Here is a 24,998-nt window from a genome sequence, read left to right as displayed (position 1 = left end):
GAAATCGCAATTTTCGGTTCGGGACACGTGCCGCCTCGACTCGTTAAATTTAAAGCCATTTGTTAAAAACACATTAATAAATAAGGTACCTAACTCAACACAAGATTATATAGATGATAAAAAGAATTTAAGTTTTTTTATTATGACATTGGTTGGCGGACGAGCATATGGGCCATCTGATGGTAAATGGTCACCATCGCCCATTGATAAAGGCGCTATAAGAAATATTAACCATTCCTTACATCACCTATGCGCCACCAACCTTGGGAAGTAAGATGTTATGTCCCTTGTGCCTGTGATTAAACTGGTTAGTGCTTGATTAATTTGACGTAAAAAAAAAGACTCGCTGAGTTTCTTTCGCCGGTTCTTCTCAGGTCAGGGTATTTCCTTTTCCGAACCGGTGGTAGTATTTAATTTGACCATCAATAAGAAAGTGTAATACTTCTTATATATTTATTTTTCTTATATATTTTCTTCTATAGTTTGAGTTGAGTTTGAGCTTTTTAGTACTTGTTAGGATATATAATACAAATCTAATTGTATTCCTTTGACATAATTCTGTATTTGGAATGTTGGAAAAGAGTAACTTCTGAGTATCTCGCACTGTATTTGGTTAAATCTGCATTCCGAACTGGTGGTAGATTTACATATAATTATAATTCTGTAAAAGGATAAATTAAAATGACTACAATTTAAATGTTATAAAGTATGTTTTGTAATAGTATTGAGTTCACTGAGGATGATAGCTGCGTTACGCTGCCGTACGAACGGAGTGCAGTAAAGCAAAAGCTTCGGATGGGGAATACCAACATGATCCTGTAGCTTATGAATGCCATCCCAGTGGTTTGAGTGGATATGAATCCCATATAACCCGGTTTCCTCTGAGCCCTTAAAATTGCATGAAAAAAGAAGTATTCGTATAATCCGGTCATATTATCAGATCAAATTTTCATGGAAAATAATGACGATATGCAAATGTACATGGAATTTACATTTAACTTTATCACGTAGCAATTATCCCGCGCAACAATTTCTCAACGTTCAGATCTGATATATTAATTAAAATAACACGACAAATTATGTCCAGCCTTCGAATTACCAATTAATAAAAACAAATACTGACGAAATTCTCGAGAGGTCATAAATAATACGAATATCAGATCAGATAAATCTTGCAAGGCGATAAAACATTTCGCTGGAATTCCATTTGGCATCTACGAACTTAACCTTCGGATTCGGCATTCGAAGTCCCGGGTGGGCAGTCCTTTTACTGAACCCGGGATCGACCTCGTTCTGGGTCATTCGTCGGCAAATTGACGACCGCAAAGTTGTTAAAATAGTATGGCAACTTTAATTTATAAGTCAGTACGGTATTAGTTTTTCAAATCAATTGAAACAAAGTTCTTACACATTTTGACCAAACTTAACTTTTTGTGAATCTAACTTAAACACCGAGAGTACCGTATAATATTTTTTTATCGTGTTATTTTTTTAAGTGCTCCTGGCCAGTATCAGTTACAGCGGTCATACTCAAGCGAGAATATCTAATACAAAAATATGCTGAAAATTTCTAGACGGAAATAATATCAAAATTTTCTTTATTGGTCCGACTCGAATAAAAGCTAGTCACTACTCCAACCAGCCGAGATGGCCCAGTGGTTAGAACGCGTGCATCTTAACCGATGATTTCGGGTTCAAACCCAGGCAACCACTGAATTTTCATGTGCTTAATTTGTGTTTATAATTCATCTCGTGCTCGGCGGTGAAGAAAAACATCGTGAGGAAACCTGCATGTGTCTAATTTCAACGAAATTCTGCCACATGTGTATTCCGCCAATCCGCATTGGAGCAGCGCGGTGGAATATGCTTCAAACCTTCTCCTCAAAGGGAGAGGAGGCCTTTAGCCCAGCAGTGGGAAAATTTACAGGCTGCTAATGCTAAAAAAAAGAAAAACTACTCCAACGAGACAATAAATTATACAATCTTGAATGCGAACATGCCTTAAAGTTTTGATTGTTGAACATATAAGAGAGATTCACTCTATTTCAAACACACGTTTCAGATTTGACAACTTTTTGCATCAGATTTTGCAACTGTCATGCAACATTGTCAGTTTCATATTTGTATATATCTTGGGGCGACAGCTGCACATAAAAATTTAGTTTTGGTCTCATTTTGAAGAGTTCTAGCCGTAGATGTGCAGAAAATTAAGAGGATTCTTGATGTTATTTTACTAAATTGTTACGAATTAACAAAGAATTTATTTTGAAAAAAGTTACTGGTCGATTAGAAAGCGGCGCTATGGATGTATAAGAAAAAAATGAAAACCATAAACAAATAAAGTAAATTGTTTTCGACAAACTCCAATTCTAACTGAACTAATGTTTACTATATAAAAAATTTATTTAAAAGAGGTTTCATCATTTTGGCGCCAAATGTAGATGAGTGCCTTGCAGTTTATAATTAAATGAAATCAAAACAAAACCTTTCATAGGCTTCGAAATATTTAAGAAATATTTTGAATAAATGCGAATTTTCGAGGGAGACCCACCAGTGTTTAATAATATTCAGCTTTACACGTGTTTTGATCAATAAATAGTTATTGATTTGAGTACCTTTTGGTGACCAATGCGGGAGATATTTTCGTATAGTATTTTACGTGATACGTAAGCTCTTTGTGGAAGTTTTTACGATTGTTTAATTATGGCGTATTGGCTCCAGAGAGCAATTATGACTTCTTAAAGCGCTGTTACGGTGCTGTCATTAAAAATAATTAAAGTTTTTTGTAATGATTGTGAGTATATTCAAGTCTATAAATATAATTTATGTACGTAAGTAACTACTGAGTTTCTTGCCGGTTCTTCTCGATAGAATCTACTTTCCGAATCGGCGGTAGCTATACATTTAATTCAAAAGTGCTTGAATAAATACTATTTTGATATTGATTGATTTTATGATAACTTATCCAAATACAAAAATAAAAAACTACCAATAGATTTAGATTATAAGTTAAAGTAAATAAATATTTAAAATGTTATGTTATAAATAATTTTGTTTTTTTTTTTTTTAAATGTCAAAATTATAATATTTCTTAAATAACATATTTCTTACTTAAAAAATTGATTTTTTTATACAATGATACTTTCACAAGAGATACTTTTTACTAAAAAAATTAATATCAGTTCAGAATATTTACTCTACCGACAAGAAACTCGGTAGTTACAATCTTGGAAATAGTTGAAGTTTGTTTAATTTGCAAAAAAAACCTACACGAGATCCTTCGTTTTAAATTAAACTAGAACGAACTAGAACTAACTAGAATAATTAAAACTTACCCGCTTAAATTTAAAATTTATCTCATAATAATCATTTGTAAAACTACGTAATTCATCGCTGACACACATTGTGGCTTAAGACTTTAATCTTTTATGAATTAATATTTTACTAGTTCCCTTTTGCTTGAGTGGAGTCAGTTTTTAGGTACCTTATGCCTTTTTCTGTTGAAGTCGGGACGGACAACTAGTGTTGCATATGCCATATGGTAAGTGGTCACCACCGCCCTTAGCTCAGTAAGAAATATTAACCAATCCTGACATCGCAATTGGACTAAGTTGTTATGTCCTTTGTGCCTGTAGTTACACTGGCTCACTCACCGTTCAAACCAACACATTATAATACCAAGTATTGCTGTTTGGCGGTAGAATATCTGATGAGTGAGTGGTAACTAACCAGACCGTTAGGGCGTCGTGGTAGCATGCGAAAGCGATCATGTGGCGCCGACCGAAACGACGGAGAGGGTACCGTTGGTTTTTTGGGTGTACTAGGGTCGTCCTAGGCACCGGCTAGTCCCACAAACCCCCCTCCCCCCACTACAAGTGGAAGAAACGCGTAAAGCGAAAAAAAAGTTGTAACTACACAGATGGACATTCATAAAGCGCTACCACCGAGTGACAATACAAATATTATTTTATTGGAGAGGGATTGTGCATATATATTCGTAAAGCGAAAGACACCTGCGACTATATCGAAGACTGGACTTCTGAGAACGACTGCCCGATTCGGTTCACGAATCACTGTAATTTGTGTTCTGTGATAATATATAACTTCTCATTTTCACCGACGGTATAACCCACAAGCGGGCAACAATAAATAAAATAAATAAATAAATAAAATAAACAATAATATTTTTTTATATTTATTAATATGTCTACATAATATACAAATAAGTACAAGAGATATATGTTAGATACCTAAAGATATTTAACGTATATATTGTTTAAATATTGAGGATTCAAAAACGCTTCATTTTGAAGTTTACTTGAATAAAATTGATCTGATTTTAAGATTTTGGAAACGATCGTGCCAACTGCGAGCTTTACTATATATATTTAAGCACTTAATGTCATCAATTCTTATGTAAATAAATTTAATTGTAGATTCATATTATACTTGTAATTATCACATGTAAGTTCTATTTACTAATTAGATATAATAGGTAATATATTTAAATATCTGCTCGCTGTGCACACACGTCTTCACGGCGCGCCCATTTTATGTAACCTCTTTTCCCGCGCTTTCGCGATGTCTGTCACTCGAGATGACAGATGCATAAATACACAGATAATATATTTTTATCTATACATATAATAAAATTGATGATGATAAATGATGCGATATAATTGGTCGAGAGCTTGATTAATCATACATAAAATAAAATGTGAGTGTCTGTTTGTAATATTAAAATAATCCATTTTTACTAAATGCATATGTATGTATACACGGTACGTATATCAAAATATTTTTTTTTTTACAATTTTTGTCTGTCTGTCTGTCTGTTTGTTCCGGCTAATCTTTGGACCGATTTCGGGACGGGACTCTCACTGGCAGATAGCGAATGTAATAAGGAGTAACTTAGGCTACTTTTATTTTAGAATTATATATAGAATAAAAATAAAATCACGCTACAATATTCCAATAACTTAATTTAAATCTAATACTAATTAATATGTTATTATAGATCTGCACATATATATATATATATATAGATACAATACCTTGTACCCAGAATGGGTAGTTAGTATATCATATTATTGTACGGAAAGTACTACAATGTTAAAAAAATTACGTAAGCCCGTCGAATAGACAAAAATATAGGTGCTGTCAGATAATTTTCGGTAGTGGTATTCTTTAAGGAGAAACTCATAATACACCGGAGTCCACGAGCAAAAAATATCACAATGTGTTATGGGATCCTGGCTATAATAATTATATCATTATGAGTCGGTCGTCAGTCATTTCACGAGTGAGATACAAAATGAATTCTTCCAGAATATCACTGCTGTGTATCTTTTGTATAGATATAAAGGTATATTTAACGTTAGACAAACTTTTTACAACAGATTAACAAAAAAAGGCAAATAAACTCATTTTTCAGGATGACTTTCTTGTTTCGGTGCAAAAGTATAAAATGTTAGGGTTCCGTGGTTAAATACGAACGCTATTTTATTAGGACACTTTGTGGTTCTCTGTTTTTAGTTGAATATATTAACCGTAATATTGAAAATATTTGCATACATTACATTAGCAGCCTGTAAATTTCCCATGGCTGGGCCTTAGCCTCTTCTCTCACGAGGAGAAGGTTTGAGCATATTTCACCACGCTGCTCCAATGGGTTGAAATTAGACACATGCAGGTATCCTCACGATGTATTCCTTCACCGCGGAGCACGAGATGAATTATAAACACAAATTAAGCACATGAAATTCAGTGGTGCCTGCCTGGGTTTGAACCCGAAATCATCGGTTAAGATGCACGCGTTCTAACCATTAATTGTTATTGCTCATTAGTTATTTACACGTTATATGAGCTTCAATTGTATGTGACGAAGTCAGTATATAAACTAAACTGATGTCTTAACTGGTCTAGTGGCTAGCTAAAAGACCACATATCCCGATGCATTGTGTTCAAACCCTCTGTCGGGCTAGTGAGAAATTATTGAGGTTTTTGTCAATAAGTAGCTATTTGGAATCTAGAACTTGAGGATACTAACATTCCATACCTCGGAGAGCTTGAAATTTTTGGCCCTGCACCTAAATGTTCAGTTGAGGAGTGAGATTATGTGAAGTACAGCACAGTGACCACACACGTGTACTATGTTTCGATTAGGGCTAATAAGGAAGGCTAGTCGAAGGAATCTGCCCGTAGTGACTGAAAAAATCTAGAAGGACTTCATCATGAAAACAAATCGTTTTTAACCTACTTCTTTGTGCCGTATTACTATCTAAACATATTAGGACTTAGTCGAAGCAAACCAATTTTAGAAAATGTAGGGTAGTGGAACTGATTTATTGGTACGTCATATTGTTTTGTTATAATTTAATCTTTGACATTTTAGTTTCTTGATGACATGTATAAAATAAACATTTCGAGGAATTATGTACAAGTGAAACGCCTGTCCATTTTTCACGGAACCCATCACTTAAATCCGAATCACACTATACCCTGTTCAAGTAAGCTTGTTGAATAGTCTGTTTTTTTTAAAGATTTAAATGAATTTGTTAAATATTTAACCGCTTAATTTTGTTCAAATATATCCTTACATAAAATGATATGATTTCAAATAGTCGCTTTAGTTTAATTAAATAAGTTGGTATAGCAACAAAGCGTTAATGACGTCCGTTTTCAAATAACAAGCTCATTATAAAACTTACAGTAAACATGGGAACACGACGAGTCACCCTTCGTTATGTAGACCGCAGATTATAAAACAAAAGAGTGCATAAAATATTATATGATTGTTTCATTTTATCTGTGGTCAGAAGAACTGGCAGTTTGCACGTCGAAGTCAATGACACCTTTTTGATTTTCGAACACTATTTGTTATCTGTCAATCTGTAAAAACTATATCGGTGTGATCTGTTATTGGCTGATTTGAATCCTTCCATTCGTATCCTGATGAAATATCATTGAATTCGTAATTTTATGACTATTTGTGTAAACTATATTGAAATATCATATATATCGATTTTTTTATCTTCAGTGTATTTATAAGATACTTAAATTATTTAAATATACTTAAATTTTCAAGATAGACTGTCAAAGCTGAGAACGCGTTGAAAAAAATAGTGGCTGGCAGTTGACCACTAAGAAGACTCACATCTAGGGTTGCCAGATAGAAACTTATCAAATCCGGGACAATTCTAGGACAATGATGTCGAGTCGTGGCCATATGAAAAGTATCTTGTTTTTTTTTTTAAAGGATTTATATTTGTATTTGAAAAGGAAAATGCCATTTATTCTCTAATACATACTTTTATTAGATGGGTATCTATGTACATAGTAGGTAATTAACACCAGTTATAATTTTAAGATGCAGTTTAGACTTAAAACTTATTTTTATTACAAAACTAGTAGGTTTTCAGAATTTGGGACAATAAGGTCTAATTACTGGACACGGGACAGGACGCAAAATTCCGGGACAATCCTGGATTTCCCGGACATCTGGCAAGCCTACTCATCTCAGTAAATTAGTATGTAGTTTGGCGAGTGACAAGCGTAGCTGTCACGCATAATAATTAAAGAGGCAGCACTCCTGACGGGAATATCGGGAATTTGTATTCGCTTTTGTGACTTCAGTAAAATGTTCCGTACGCTTCATCTGGCTTTTATTTTTAATTTAATCTGTAGATGATCTGTTATTTAATGTTATTTCACTTAAATAAATACGAGAACTGTGATATAATTTGAATTGAAAGAATTTGAAAATTCCGAAACAACGCTATCTTAAAATTCTTCCTTAATAACCATAGAGTGCTCTTTCCAACTTGGAATAAGTTTCAATATAATAAAGAACCTCTTGATACCATCCCTGATAAAATTTCAAGCAACGCCTATACTTATAACTTGAGCGCTCTACACAAATGTTTGAGAAGCACTTCCACCATGTGTGTTGAACTGTTAGAACTGTTCGAACTATCCATTATGATCGATAGTCCATTGTTATGACTGGACCTTTTCTAGAACTTTCTAAGTGGACATTTTATGGACGTAAGTGAATGACAACTTTTGCTGTGGTTATTTTGCATGTATTTGTAAATACTTAAAATATATAAAAAATATGACACACAGACAGGCATGCGAGTGATTCTATTGTATTGTGCACTTTGATAGCTGCAGATAAGTTTTCTTTAAAAATGGCTACTGTAGTCCAAAATCGGCTGCTCAGAATCTGTGATTTATTGCTTTACTTGGTGGTAGGGCTTTGTGCAAGTCCGTCTGGGTCGTTCACACATCAGATATTCTACTTTTTAATAGCAATACATAGGTCTGTTGTCTTCTGGATTGAAGGTTGTAAATCTATGTAACTGCAAGCACAAGGAATATAGCATCTTAGTTCCAAAATTTCTTACAGTGCCATTGCCAGTGGGAGTTGGAGAACACTTACCAACAGCTGGCCAATTTGTTCGACCTATATCATCAAAATTTTTCTTTAATTATTATGGACACAATTGCCACGATATCTTAGCTCCTAAGGTTCAAGGTTGGTGGCATTCTAGATACAAGAGAAGGTTAATATTTGTTACAGCACCAATGTGTAAGGGTGGTGTTTAGCACTTACCAACTGGTGGTCTACTTGCGTCTACCATATTATAAAAAAGCCATTATAACAACTAGGCTGTCCTAGTCTAAGAACAGATCTAAATTGCCAAATTTAAAAATAAAGTTCATAAGGGAAATTTGGTAGGAGAACATCGGGTGCTAAGTGAACGTTGCCAAAACTATAACCGGTACACGAAAACTTAATATTAACTTGAAATGAAAACCAATTATTGATTTTTCTAGACCATTGAATGTATGATTACGTAAAATGAGCTCTTGTTACGTACATGTAAAAACTTGAACACGCATTGTAAATAATTAGATATATTTAACCAAAAATTAGTAAATTCGAAAATAGTTACGTTTACGTAATATATTTAAACCTTAACTATTTCGTTAGATTTAAATGCTTTTTTTTTAAGTTGACATTTATTTGATTGATGTGAATTTTGAAACGATTGCATACCTTGGGAATGATACGATCGTACCTATGCTAAATAAATTAAAAAAAAAGCTATTGTAATTTACAATTGTTAAATTTGTGGTGGTAAAAAATTCCCACTGAGTTCCTTTCGCCGGTTCTTCTTAGGTCCGAGATGTTTATTTTCTAGCTGGTGGTAGATTTTTGACCATCAATAAGCAAGTGTAAAGCTTCTTTTTTCCTTACGTAACGATTTCTTCCAGTTCACTAGTGTAAGACGCTTAAAAGGAATTCGTTCTAAAATTCTTACCCGGCTTTAAAAGCAAGATCTTCCCGAGATTCCCGTGTTCTAAACATTGGGGTAACTCAGCTCACTATTAAGAAATAATACGTCAATAAACGCGATTCGTATTAAGATAACAAAAAAAAAAACACATAACGAACGAAAGTTGTTATAGCAAATTGTGAAATTCGTTGCTGAGATCATCTTGACATCTCATTTGCATGAGACGAGTGGGGGGGTGAAATGATGTCCCTTCCATTAGGACTCTTCTATCTTAAAAGAGAATACTTTACGAAACAAATGAAATGTACCATAATAAAAAATGATTTTGAAATTTCGTTCGGGAAATTTGTATTTTTTTTATTCGTCGTTAATCTTATATTCTATTTCTTTAACAGTCAAGGGCATTTTATCTTTTGATTTTAAATTTGGAATGGGTTTAATATTGAACGGAGTTCTTTTACGGCTTCCGGTGAATGAACTGGCAGAAATAGTCACATAAGGAAAAATATTTGCCTCGTTATTTATTAACCGTCCGCGCCTAGGCGTTTGACCGGTCTCTGAGCACACAATGTCCTCCTTCCAGACTTCGACAGCGTCCTAAGCTGAGGTCCAGCCTTACAGGAGACGCCCTTAGGACGCGCGTACTCTGAGCCCTTCAGTGGGCTCTCAACAGGGCCGCCCAGTGACGTTTTAGAGGCCACTCTGGTCAACAGCAACTGAAACTTTAGTGAAAAAAAAGGAAGGAACGTTACGCCCCCCCAAGCGACTGTTTACCTGTCTTTATATTATAATGGTTTAATATAAAATTATTTAAACTAATTCCTTGTTATTGTTTTAATTCACACGAGTATTTAATATTAATTTCGGCATTGTTATTTTATAACATTACATATAGCGAAAGCAACTTCCAACCGGATGCTCCACGACAATTGTGTTTTTTTTTAAAGTCCGACGAGAAAAATAGTCCATGACATGGAACCGTAAGGAGTATAAACCATTAATTACAACTGTCATGTCGCCGCTAACCACGGGATCTAAGATATTATATTCCTTGTGACTGTAATTTACACCAGTACACTCACAATTCAGACTGGAACAGTCATATAAAGTATCGCTGTTTGCTTGTATAATGGCTGCGAAGTGGTTCATCAGCTTTGTTATTGGTTTCTTTTAGAAAAAATAATACCAGATTGAATTATATTTCGTATTATAAAGATACATTATAAAGATCTACTTTTAATATTTATAACATATATTTTTTTAAAGATTATGTTGAGAAACTAAGAATATATATATATTTAAATTGGCGCATTGGCGATGTAAGGAATTTCTTATTGCGTCATTGTCTATGGACGGCGTTGATCACTACAACATAAAAAAAGTTAAGTGTCAATAGCGTTTATTATATCGCTTGTATAAAAACGGCCTTATCACAGGCTCATTAGTGATCAGTGTTAGCTTTTTAAAAGTTCTAAGCTTCAAACAAGTTAGTGTTATAATAAATCTTCTACAATATATTATATAGAAGTTTATTGAAGGCATTTTTTAAGCTTTAAAACGTAGACGTGTTACAAATTGGCTCTCATCTGGACCATTCTTGCGAATTGACGTTTTTCTTCGATATAATACATCTTTTTGAACGCACACGTTGCTATTTTCTCGACGTAAACGCTAATTGTTTTATTTGCGGGTAAAGATAATATTAAACTGTGTTGGTTTAGTCCCTAGGTTATGATCTTGAGTTCAACGGCAATTGGAAAGGACACGGTCTTCTCTACGCACTCATACCCCCGGACAAAAGCTCCCATAAGCGGCGCTCCCTAATCTATGTTGAAGATGACCGTCGCAGGGGCTTCTGTATTTAAGAGTATCATATAACCCAGTTAAGGGGAACCAGGAATCTTCCAAAGATTTCCCTTTATAATTATCCCATATTGAGCCAACGAAAACTCAGAGGATTAGAACTTGTGATTTACAGTTAACATACACTTGTACTGTACTGGGCCATATCAGTACATTTCTGGTAAAGTGTAATTTCTTCTACGTTTATTTATGTGTTGAGTTAAATCACCTCAGTCGATAGAACTAGTTGACTTCGATCGAAGTTCGTTTGATCAAATGAAGGTGCTAAATTTGCTTTTACTATTTTTCATTTATCATATTTATCAATCTGAATTGGATCAAGTACTTGAAATTTGATATTCCTTATAAAATCGTTCTATAAATCGTCGAAACATACTTATTCATAAATTCAAATAAAGCGTTAAAGTTCGCAATATTTTCCCGTATATTTACTCTATATTGATTTACGATTAAGGCCACCTACACACAAACTCGGTTGCTGCATGAATTTAAATCGCGTTATTTCCATGAAAATATGGAATTTTACTGGATAAACATATTCCCTATACAATGTATCAATTTCCTCGTTTGAGCGTTTTAGACGCTATTACACTAAACTCCAAAATTTAAATGTTTTCGATTTCAGGGCAATTGAGACCAAAAAGGAGGTCGCATATGTTATCAATAATAATAAATTACTTATTGACAATATCTTACTCTACGAACACGACGCCTAAGTGTGTTATTATATACAAAATAGCTAAAATAATTTCACTAATATTATAAATGCGAAAGTTTGGATGGATGGATGTTAGTAACCCAATCACGCGAGCACAACTGAACGGATCAGAATAAAATTTGGCAAAGAGATAGATTATAGTCTGCACAGCACATAGGGTAATTTTTATTGCACCTGCACGTCACCCAATTATTTTTATATGTCCAAAGTTAAATTTAGCATTGATTGACTAAAGTTCTACCTGATCTCCTGTCATGTTTCACGAATTACATTTCGATAATAGAAGAAATTGTAAGTGTATTGAAAACTGCGACTCGCAAAAAGTCAACTACCATTCTCCGTTGATAACATCCGTGGCTGAAATCGTTGGGGACGTTATCAGCTCCATAAAAGTTACACCACCAAATATTATACTAATCTATAAATGACTGACACTACCTTTTTTAGGTCTAACTGTAAAAAATACTTAATCAGTATACATAAAACTTGTACTTGAATATGTAGCGCAATTCGGAGAAGGTTTTAGTAAACAGCAATATTATTAGTTTTGCAGTTTCACCGGATTTTATATGATGGAGATTGGACCAGCAATTTGTGTATTTAATTTTTCTTGTAAATTATGAGAAAATAATTCACTCATAGGTCCGTTCTCGTGTTAGGAGGGGCGGTCGTAGATTTTTGATATTAAAAGTAGCGTGTCCCTTAAACTTCATTCCAATATGCATCAAATTCCATTGTGCGGTTTAACAATGAAAGCGTAAGACAATTACTTTCGGATTTATAATATTAATATCATCAGATAATTTATTTTATAATATTTTAAAATAATTTTGTCATTTTATACGAATTATAATTCCATTAACAGCAATACCTAACAATAACCAATAATTTTCAAATATACATAAATAAAGACTTAATAATATACATGACGATGGCATTAAAAGCGGTTTTCTTTTGGTATTAAGAAAAGTAATTTAGACCCAAATACCTGTGAAATAGATTCGAAAATCGCAAACATTTTAAAATTAAATACCATTTGATTTATTTCATTGTATTTGAATAATTACTATTATGTATAAGTTGCAAAATAAGATATTTGAAATCTGATTACGAGGAGGATGCAAAATGTATGAAAACGATCTCGGCTGCCTTCGTCACCTGTCAACGGGAAGATAGAACACCATCGCATCGACTTTGTTGATTTTAAAGGGAAGATACACACTTAAACGCAAATCGGTAACTAAAACAAATCAAATCAAAATATACTTTATTCAAGTAGGCTTTTACAAGCACTTTTGAATCGACATTTAACAAAGTATATTAAATGAAGCTACCACCGGTTCGGAATGTAGAGTCTACCGAGAAGAACGGGCAAGAAACTCAGTAGTTACTCTTTTTAAACATCTAAAATTAGAGTAATGTTAGTTAAATACAATTATATATGTATGTAATATAACCTACCTAGAAGTCAACAAACATTAACTCCACACTTTTTTACCATCTTTATAATCTTGTATCGAATAATATGCCTTCTTTACCGATGTATTTTTTACAAATGATCTGAATTTATGAAACGGCAAAGTTAAAAATGTCTGCGGAATTTCAAGGTTGGTGGCGCATTGGCGATGTGAGCAATGGGTAATATTTCTTTCAGGGCAATTGTCTATGAGCGATTGTGACCACTTACCATCATTTTAAATATATTGCACAAAAATTTACTATGAATAAAATAAGGCAAAACAAAGACAGTCATCAACATGTCTCATACATATTTACATTATATATTTTAATGTTTATTATTTTCAACAATTTAATAAAATATACATTACATATAACTTAGATAGAATCAGTTATAATAATTGTAAAACGAGAAGTAAGGATAACCTTATATCGCTGAGTTTTCGATTCTTCCATAAACCCTTCCAAACAAGGTTCGTATAATAAAATTCGTCGGATATTTTTAACTTTGCCGATTCTAAATTCAAATCGTTTGTTAAAAACATTATTAATAAAAAGACTGATTAGATGTTTAAAAAATCGTACAGCTTACGCGTTGAATGGTTATATTAAATAAATTTATTTGTATTCAATTTACATAACTTTGTATTTAAAATGTTGAAAAAGATGAAGTGAATGAATGAATGAAATGAATGATGAAGTTTCATGCTGGTTCTTCTCATTAGAATCTAAATTCTGAACCAGGAGTTTACATTACATACATTATATTTAATATAATTCTGTAATATGACGATTTCAAAGTGCTTGTATAAATCTACTTGAATAAATCGAAGAAAGTATATTTTGATTGATTGATTAGCTTCATTATCTTGCTCAAAAATACATACTACCATGAAACTCGGATAAAAAACCGGCCAAGTGCGAGTCGGACTCACGCACGAAGGGTTCCGTTGGATTTATAAAAACGGCAAAAATATCGATGTCTGTTGTATGGGAAAATCATGTTTGTGATATGGGACTGTTCTGGGATGTGTTCACAGATGATGTAATAGAACATCATCATCTGTGAACACTTCAACTATCTTACTATCACGGTTCATGAGATACAGCCTGGTGAGAGACGGACAAATCCGACACAGGTTCTATACATTTTACTTCTTTAGCAGAAAGTACCACAGTTGTTTTATATTAGATATGGGTCATCTGATGGTCACCAGAGCTCATAATCATTGAAATTGTGAGAATATTTATTCAATCAATCTTGGGTATTTATCAATCAACCAACAACCAAGATGGTGGTGGGGGAGCAATGTATCAAATAGTGAGTTGTGTTCAAAATTTAAATGATTTCAGATTGAAGCGTATAAGTTTAGATGTACCCGATTTTATTTGGAAGCGACCCAAAAGATGTTTAAGGAAGACGGTGATACGTTTGGCGACTGTCTCGACTGTATTAGTTCAGGTGTTGATATGTAAACTGCAAAATATGGGTATATATGTATGTTGGTATCTGATCTGGGTCTGAAGGTTATTAGGAGTTACTTAATGGAAGTCTCTCCAGTTTAAAAAAAGAACCCATAGAGCTGTTGCCACATGATATTATACGGGTAATTTAAGTTGTGGTTTTTTCTGTTTGTTTGTACTGTAATGCGTGCCAATTAAAATGTTTATATCTTTTTTCTTTCTATTCTGCGTAATTGATGATAATTATTCTTTCCATTATGACATAATATGACAATCATGTAATTGGTGGTAGAGCTTTGTGCAAGCCTACATGTTGGTATCACCTACTCATCAAATATTCTACCCCCAATATTAAGAACAATACTTAATATTGTTGTGTTTAGATTTGAATGGGTGAGTGAGCCAGTGTAACTACAGGCACAAGGGCATAACATCTTAGCTCCATAAGTCGGTGGTGCATTGGTGTGATGTGAGAAATGATTAATATAGGCGGTGATGATTACTAACCATCAGGTGGCCGTCATTGTCCGTCGCCTACTATTACATACAGAATACAGAAAAACAAAACAGAGTTGATCTTGAGGGGTCATTGTATGCCTACCCGAGTTTCAACATAAGCTGAGTTACCTTCCTTTTTCCTTGACGTCATTTTATTTATCTGGTGGTTTTATCTAATGGTCGCCTGCGGCTTCGCTTGCATTATAAAGATTAGTGGTCAGTTCCAAGGCATAAAAAGTGGCATATGTCATTTCTTGAAGTTCAATCTCGCTTAATATCAAAGTTCATGAAATTCGGTTCAGAGGCTTGAAAGACCAACAGACAGAGTTACGTTCAGTTATAATATTAGTGTAGATTGTTGAAAAACTTTTTACAATAGAGCTTTTTAATTAACAGTTTTTTTTTTTACGATTAATCAACTCTCTGAATTCTCGCGAAATATAAATTACATTCATTGAGAAAGGTAAGGTTTCAAGGATCGTCGACTTACAAATCTTATTCATACCGTCAATCCTTGCTAAAAGTCTTAGATATTCTTTGATCGTGTTTTGTTTTTCCTTTTTGTTCGTTATCCGGTCAAATCGATCCCATAATTTATTATCAGTGACTGTTTGGAAATAAACAACGTTTTTCCTGTACGAATAAACATGTTATAAATTTGTTGTCACAGCCATGACATAAGTTTTTGTCAAGTCTTATTTATGTTATAAACTAGCTAGGCGTCCCGGGTTCAAACGAATACAATAAAGGTGTATATATATATATCTTTTAGGTTGAAGAACATGAGTTAATTTTTTAAGGGTAGGTTGGTAGATGTAGTACGATTTTCGAAGCAAGTTGAATTTACATATTGAAAAACACAATATAAATTTATGTAGGATTCATTATTTAATTGATTCACTATTAGTTTTTGAACGGGGTGAATGTTGGTTTTTAAACGAAGCATTGTGAGAAATGGAAGTCCTCTTGCAACGACGCCGCTGACGACCTAAATGTAAAGAACACATAACATTAAAAAATAAAAATACTTTGACTAATACCCAACAAAAGTAATTTCATCTAAACCTACTTATATATATATATATATATATATATATATATATATATATATATTTGAAAAGAATGGGGGCAATGTTTCATTATAAGGAATTCCTAATATTCCTATTTACCCCTCAATTTTTAAGGGTTTTTTAAGTTGTGGGGACGGCAATAGCCCAAGTGATCAGGATCAATCCTGCGACCTTTTACATCGCTAGGTGGCCCGTAAACCATTGCCCTATTGTTGCTTCACTTTGTACCCTTCTTTACGCCACTAATTTGCCACTAATTGGTTTATAATAGTAGAAATTGTTACAAAAAATCTAGTCCTTGTTAGGTACTCATGGTTTTCCTGGATGTTAGTGATTTGTGAGCGCGTATCGTCTAAAACTATAAAGCTCCGTACACAGTTAACGTATTCCTTTTACAGCGTATTAAGGATAACCGTCCATGGTATGATTAGGACGTATGACGTTCTTTCCTTCTCGTGTGGGCCAACAACGTGTGTATCGTGAGTGCGCCGCGCTTAAAATTTACCTAGTGTAACGAACTATTATCCGTCTCCTATCCGAAAAATAACATCACCCATCTCTTCTCTTGTGATATTCAAGAGTGTGTAAATCAAGGGAGCGCTTCCAAGAAGAAAGTGTCTTTGAAAATAGATGATAGGTATAGATATAGATAGAGGTAACAACTCCAATTTTTACTCATCTTAATACAGTCCACTTATCCCTTGCGCTCTTTGTATTAAAAGTATTTCGCAATCCAACGAATATAATTGTGAATATATTTGATTGATCTCAGTTTATTTGGAACGAAATCAGAAGTTGTGTTCCTTTTATATAACGTTAAGTACCTCAGGTGTTATATGAAATAGAGTTTGAGTGAAGGGCGCGAGTTCCCTTTGATGTTTCGATCGTGGGGAAATGTTCTGACAGGTGATGATTGGTTTTAGTGTGATTTATCCCCTTCCAAACGGTGATGTAGGGCTTCATACAAAAAATGGGATTTCTTTGTTTTCGGCAATTTTATTTTGTTAGTAAATAAAGAAAATGAGAAGCGTGCTTAGTTAAAACATATTGAGTAGATATATTCATTTTATGATGGTTTTTTTTTGTTTGTAAATTAATAATAAATTTTTTTAATCTGTACTAGACATAGTTATGAAGAGAGTTATGCTGCAAACCTTATCCTCAAAGGGAGAGGAGGCCTTAGCCCAGCAGTGGGAGATTTACAGGCTGCTAATGTAATGTAAAATTATAGAATATTTATGTGATATAATAATGTAGTGTAGTATGATACTCTTTATAAACTTACATACATAGTGTAGCTGGTTTAAATCGAATTACGTCTTGGTTATTTTTTATCGTTTCTAGTTTCTACGCCATTTACTATATTAGGACTCAGGTGCAGCCTCAGCCATCGATCTGTTACAAAGGCAATCATGAAGATATGGTTGCTATCGAGAAACATAGTTCTCGAATACACCCATATACAATATCTAAAAACTGTTTTTAAACGATTTAAAAAGGTTGGTTTTCAATCATGATTTTTGTTGATAATACTGATACGATTTTGATGGAGTATTTGTTATTTGTGTTTGAAATTTATTAATAAAGAAAATTACAAGTGCGCTTAGATATTAAACGTACATATCAAGTAGGTATTTTAATTTTGTAAAGTTAATTTCTTTATGAGTTTTATATAATTTATTTGTACTAGATGAAAACCCGGCTTCGCTCGGCCATAATAAATAATACTAAACAAATAACGTTCATTCTTTACTTATCATAAGTGTCAAGATATTTTTTTGTTTTTATTTCTTTTTAATTTGGAGTAATTTATTATTATTTTTTGTTCTTTCATGTTTTTTGGATTATTTTAAAGATATATTAATATAAGAGTGCAGTGTTTTGTTTTTTAATTATTTAAAATGTATAATGTAAACGCCTGTAGTGGCGTATCACACCGTACAAGAATTTGTCTCCTAATTTTTCTTAATAATTTGTGACTATGCCGATGGTGTTTTGAAAATCTATAAATAAATAAATAAATCATATAACTTTTTTTTATATACGTTGACCTATAATTTACTGTGAATAAGATTCCATCGAGTCTACCGTATACCTGCACGAAATTATTATTTGAAACGCATTTTCTGAACGCACCCGTAAACTTCAAACATGGCCGCCCGTTAAACTGTCATATCATTGAACTTTATGGATTTAATATCGTTTATATAATAGTTATATTTTGTGTTAAATCAAGTATATTTCTGCGTTCTATAGGTATTGATTGCGGGGTACCGTAACTCAATTTCTAATAATTTATTTTTGATTTCAGATCACGTCGCCTAACAATACCGGACTTTCCTACAATACCATAGTATATGAAATCGAGCGCTCTTTGATACTCAAGAGCGATGAAATTTGTACACAATACAATAACAACTGTGGTAAGCACGATTCTTCTCGAATTATAGAGTTCCGTATAAAATTTCTAAGGAAAAAACTACTCAAGGATACTTTAATGGAATAAATGGGCCACCTGATGGTTAGTAGTAACCGCGGCTCTTAGACATTGGTGCCGACAATTTTAACCATTTCTCAACATCGTCACCAATCTTGGAAACCGAGATATTATGTCCCTTGTGCCTGTAGTTACACTTCCTTACTCTTAAAACAAGAACACAACAATGCTAAGTATTGCTGTTAAATGGTATATCTGATAAGTTGTTGGTACCGAAACAGACGGGCTTGCACAAACTTCACTTTTGTACTCGTTGATTTTTATGGAAGACTAGATGTCGACCGTGGCTATGCTCGCTTAGAGGCTGGTTGTCATTTGTTGGGCAAAAAATTTGTAACCCCAAGGACTCCTTACGGTTTACGCTTGCTTAATACCAAATTTCATCGAATTCGGTATAGTGGTTAAAGCGACACAGACAGACAGACAGAGTGACATTGCATTAAATATTAATAAAGTTGTTTAATTAATTAAAATAATATATCCATTAAATCTACAATAACATCTATAATTGAATTTTAAACTTCTAAAATATCCCGCTATATAAAATATATAACAACATAAATCAAACGAATAAATCGCGATATTAATTTATAGTTATTTTGACAAAAGAACATTCACAAAATCCTAAATAATCTTCACCTGAAAATCCGGACCATTTGAAGCTTTCCTATACTTTGAAAAGAAACTTAAAAGTTTTAACGTCGAAGAAGTAATATAATGAAAGCGAGGCACGTCTCAATATAACGCGCTCCTTATGTCGAGGATAAAATAAACAGGATCGGACAAATAGCCTTGTGTTGCTGGAAAATGTGTTAATTTAAGTCTCCCGTCACGTCTGCTTGTTTGTAAGTTCGCGATAATATCAGGAACTATTTGGATACATTGGATTTTAATTCAGTTTTCTCGTATAGATTTGACATGGTGATTTGATTTGGAGGTGCAAGCCCGTCTCGGTAGGTACCATCCACCCGTCAGATATTCTACCGACAAACAACAGTACTCAGTATTGTTATGTTCATAGTAATTTCTTATGTTTAAACACAATTTTTTTTAATATAAAACTTTACTGTTTTTTTTTTTTTTTTTTTATGGCATTGTTTGGCGTACGAGCATATGGGCCACCTGATAGTAAGTGGTCACCACCGCCCATAGACAAAGGCGCTGTAAGAAATATTAACCATTCCTTACATCACCTATGCGCCACCAACCTTGGGAACTAAGATATTATGTCCCTTGTGCCTGTGATTACACTGGCTCACTCACCCTTCTAACCGGAACACGACAATACAGTGTAATGTTATTTGGCGGTAGAATATCTGATGAGTGGGTGGTACCTACCCAGACGGGCTTGCACAAAGCCCTACCACCAAGAAATTTATTCGTCAAAAAATTAAATTTACTGTAATTTATTCGTCAAAAAATAAATTCATACCGTTACGAATTTTTCTAAAGAATCCATTTTATGCAATTTATTCGGTTTTTAAACGCGGTTTGAATACCTTTTATATTTCGTTCGACGTTTCGACATAGTTGCGACTACCGTGGTCACGAGGGGACTGGAAGCTTCGCGTACTTTATCACACGAAAGTTCATTTTATTTATTGATATAAGAAACGCCACCAGCATAATCACAAGACTTACGATAATATTGCGTTAGTATAGTGTGAAACGCCATTACGATTATTAACAACAATACAGTTAGTAATGACACTTAATTTTTATGAAGATGGAAAACTAATCATAAATAAAATAAATGTAAATTAAACAAAATGTAACGGACTAGTTTTGTTTGAGGAAAGAGGGGGGGGGGTCTTGTTGGTTCAGCAGATAAACAGTGAGAACGTAACAGACAGACAGAGTTACTTTTTAATTTATAGTAGTATAAATAAAATTAGATACGACTATTTAAGTGAGTGGTTTTTTTTTTAATTTCATTTTCTTATGCAACACATCATAACACATAACGTCTTTTATCAAATTCAGATGTTTCAAAGGCTTGGTCTGCTGTAAAATTCGAGGATTCGTAGTCCAAAACTTACATATTGAATTACGAAGCTTGTATCCAAGAGACAATCTCACAAAATTCAAATGAAACTGTTCAAGTGCCTAGAAAATTTAGCAGATACTATGCACCAATTTCTAGCCTCAGGGGAGCGTGGAAGTTGGCCACCTCACCGTCATGCGATCGATGGCCCCCCAAGGGGCGGCCATATGGACTCGTTCATATTAGGAGTCTACCGTTATAGAACTAACCTTTAAAGATTTTCGACTTAATTAGTTTTTAAAATTCATTTCATTCTGGATGGCGAAGGAAAAAAATCAAGCTTAGGAAACCTGTTAAATGGAAGTTAACTTCATGTCAACTAATTGACAGAAAATAAATACAAAAATGAATATATCGCTGTCCACCTGCAGAACATATATAGTCATATATGTTCGCAGAACAAGGGAGAGCGGAAGTGAGTGCAAAAATACAAGTGTACCCTGTATTCTCTCACTCCAATAACTTGACAGGGCGGCAATCCCATACAATCTTCAGGTGCTGGACCAACAGCTTTACGAGTTTTCCGAATAATGGGCACTGAGAATTTATAGCAAAACCCAATATTTTTTTATCAGCTTCATCGATAATGGGGTTTGAACCCAGAACTGCGGTATTTGCAGCCTTATATAAGAGATATTCACTCACGTAAACGCGCCCCGTCACGAATTTATTTCATTAAAAATATAATCAAAATTTAATTTTTTTGCAGTTCTTACTCTTATGTAATGCACTCCATGCAGACTAAGACATGTTGTTAGTATGAACGCCACTTATTAATACTAATTCATAATAATGGGACGCGTCTTTTTTTTAATTAAAAATATTACTTTTAATCGATTTAGCCGAACAATGATTAATTTACGCATAACGTCACGTGGAAAGTAAATTACGAATAGTAGAGGGAGCCATACGTTAGATCTAAGGTCGTCGGCAATTTAGATAAAGAATAAAGGTGGAATTGGGCATTAGATGGAATCATATGTTTCCCTCCTAATACTTGGGTCACACCGGGAATTAATTCGCCGGTATTTATTTAATTTTGGTTTCGTAATTTCAATGATTATTGCTGACGTCATATGGTGGTTTTCTACATTAACGAAGATGGTTAGATTAAATCTGTCAATGGAATTTGATCGCTCGTTTTTAGGGTATCTGGATAAATAAATGTATCCAAGTAATTTTTATGCGATTTCAATTATTAGAAAAATAAATAAATCTAGTAGGAAGTTCGCTATTAAAGAGAGGACACCCATCTACGACTTAATTTGGACGTGTGTCTGATTGACTCGTGGCCATTTTATTATAAATGTGAAACTGACCTGAGGATTTCGGAGAACGGAGAATCAAACACCGACAAGCACCACTGATTTTTCCTATGATCACATTTTTATAAAAAATGTGTCGAATTCTTTATGTGTCTGATGAAAATCTACCAAATCATGTAAACATAGCCTTTGATATATTCACATACCGATGACGACGAAATACAGCCTATAATTTCATAAAAAGTGATAGAATAAACTATGGCTTGAGAGAACGTGCCGATCCAGTAATTACCTTAGCTTTGGTAATAACATTTTGTCTTGTAATTTAATCTGAAGATAATTCAACGTAAAGCACGAAAAAAATATTGTCCCACAAAACAAATGGTTTGGATCACTGACCCCTCTTCAAACTGGTTAAAATAAACCTGAACCATTGATTGTGAAGTAAACTTCGTGAGTTGTGTGCACTCCAATATTGGTCCTGGTCTAAATAAACCAATAATTTAACTTGTAATGTTTGTTCTTCAATCGAAACGAGGATCTGATATATGATATCATTTACGATTGTATTGATGACTGTTATTTGTTACGAAAGTCGTAAGATTGTGTGGAGAAGATCACCATTAAATAATTGGAAACACTAAAAGGGGAACTCCCTTATGGTGTTTCTAGTTGTAACTGCTTTTATTATATTTGTATATCTGCTAAATTATGTTGTCGGTCTTTTGGATAACTTTTATAACTGTCATACATCTCATCTATGTATGTTTTTATAGTACAGGTAGGTGGACAGACAAAAAGAATATCTGATGCTAAGTAGTCATTACCACCCATAGACATTGGTGCTGTAAGATTTAATAAATATTGCCATATTATATACCAATGCGTTAATGTTACGTCGGATTATACTACCGTTCCAATTTGATCTAACACTACCAGCATAACATTACATGACAGTTGGACAGCAAGAGAGAATATTTTAATTCAGTGAAGTTTACTGAAATATAAAATATCGAAGTAAAATATGAAATCAGTGTATCCCAAGCCTTATTCGAAGTAAATTCAGGTTATTTTTCACCAAGTGGCCAGACAAACGAGATCGGAACGTGATGACCCATCGCAATGAATGTTAGAGAGTTTATCAAATATCAACCTATTAAGTATGTTGGAATGAAATAATGAACATGGATTCCAATTATAATTCCCTTCTAACAAATATATACCTACCTCATCAAATAAGCACAATCTTCACAGACGTGTTGTCCGTGTTGTGTTAGTCAGTTGGAGGAAGAAATATTTATTAATTAATGACAAGATTAATGTATTATATCAGTTACATACATATATTATACATAGCTATTTATTTATGTATATATTCATATTTGTAGTTATGTGTGTATTGTATATGCCGTGTATTATTATTCGCAATTTAAAATAATTTTATTCCATCCCACATGTATTCCACGATCTGTTCTCTGCCCAAAAGTTGCCTGGAAGATTGCTGCTTTCGAGATAAGGCGACCTGTTGCACTTTATGCAATTTTTGTTAATCCAAATGTCAAAATTAGTTTTAGTATTTGTGTGTAATAAAGTATAAATAAATAAATAAGAAATTAAAGCTATTATACATACAAATTATACGAAAAAGGGTTTTGATATATTACATAAGGGGCGTTTTGTGTTCATCATTCAATTTGAATTTAGACTATCAACGTGACAAAGGTGGTTTCCATGTTCATGCGTTACTCGTAACAGTTCAGTAAAATTTTTTTGTGATTTATTCGAAAAAATGCCACGTAGATGCAAAGCTGTGTCTACACGGAAGAAAAAATTAAAATCAACTGTAAAGCCATAAATTACTTACTGTTGGTAACTTACCATAAGATATACAAATGTATTTTTAAATGATTGAAGCTGGTACTTACTTTTGGGTGATCCCGTACCGGCACGACCACGCGCACACACACTTTGACAGGTTTGTCACGTGTGATATCCAGCATTCTTCTCTCACCGCGCCATTCGCCTGTTGACAGAAATATAATTTTAAATCCTTTCTAAAAAATCATAATAAATGTTTATTTCCAAATTCAATTTATTTTCATAATAAAATGAAATTTACAATGAAATCTAACATCAACAATAAAAATCAACCATTCTAAATTTTCTGAACGCGTCGCGCAAACCGAGCGCCATATTTAATCCGCATTCGACAGCTGTCACTTTTCCCGCCCACCAGACGCCCTTTGGCGTATATTATTTTTCATTACGCCATAACCGATCACGTCAAATCAGAAATGTTTTTTTTTGTAAGCGCTTCATGAATTATTTAAACATTTTATGGTTAATTATTCTTTTGAACACACCGTTGGAATTACAAATGATTTTCCGTTACACGTGTGTTTTACCGATCAACAATGATCATTATTAGTAAGGATATTGTTTGGTATAATTTTGTCTGATTTTATACTTTTAACCTCCAATTTAAACATGGTTTAATGCATAGATTTAGAGTAGGCTAATGTATGAATCCCCCAGTGTGTTTATAATTCATCTCGTGCTCGGTGGTGAAAGAAAACATCGTGAGGAAACCTGCATGTGTCTAATTTCAATGAAACTCTGCCACATGTGTATTACACCAACCCGCATTGGAGCAGTGTGATTGAATATGCTCCAAACCTTCTCCTCAAAGGGACAGGAGGCCTTAGCCCAGCAGTGGGAAATTTACAGGTTGCCAATGTAATGATGTAATCTACTGTAAGTCGAGTAAAAGTTACTACGTTCCAAAATGAAAGTAGTAAACCTTTTTTGTATTTTTA

The 24,998-nt window shown here is 33.6% G+C and overlaps 1 protein-coding gene across 4 annotated transcripts in view; it reads right to left on the bottom strand.

Annotated features, from left to right (window-relative positions):
- Positions 1-24,998, bottom strand: part of LOC125073499 (KH domain-containing, RNA-binding, signal transduction-associated protein 2-like) — a 275,976-nt gene that overhangs the window by 39,320 nt on the left and 211,658 nt on the right. For all 4 annotated transcript variants that reach the window (XM_047684354.1, XM_047684353.1, XM_047684356.1 and 1 more), the window contains exon 3: positions 24,108-24,205. In XM_047684354.1, the coding sequence (XP_047540310.1) occupies positions 24,108-24,205 (98 nt within the window). The remainder of the gene's footprint in view (positions 1-24,107; positions 24,206-24,998) is intronic.

This window comes from Vanessa atalanta, chromosome 24 (assembly GCF_905147765.1).
Source record: "Vanessa atalanta chromosome 24, ilVanAtal1.2, whole genome shotgun sequence".
Lineage (NCBI taxonomy): Eukaryota > Metazoa > Arthropoda > Insecta > Lepidoptera > Nymphalidae > Vanessa > Vanessa atalanta.
Note: the sequence above shows the minus strand (reverse complement) of the source record. Positions and strands in the feature narration are given on the sequence as shown.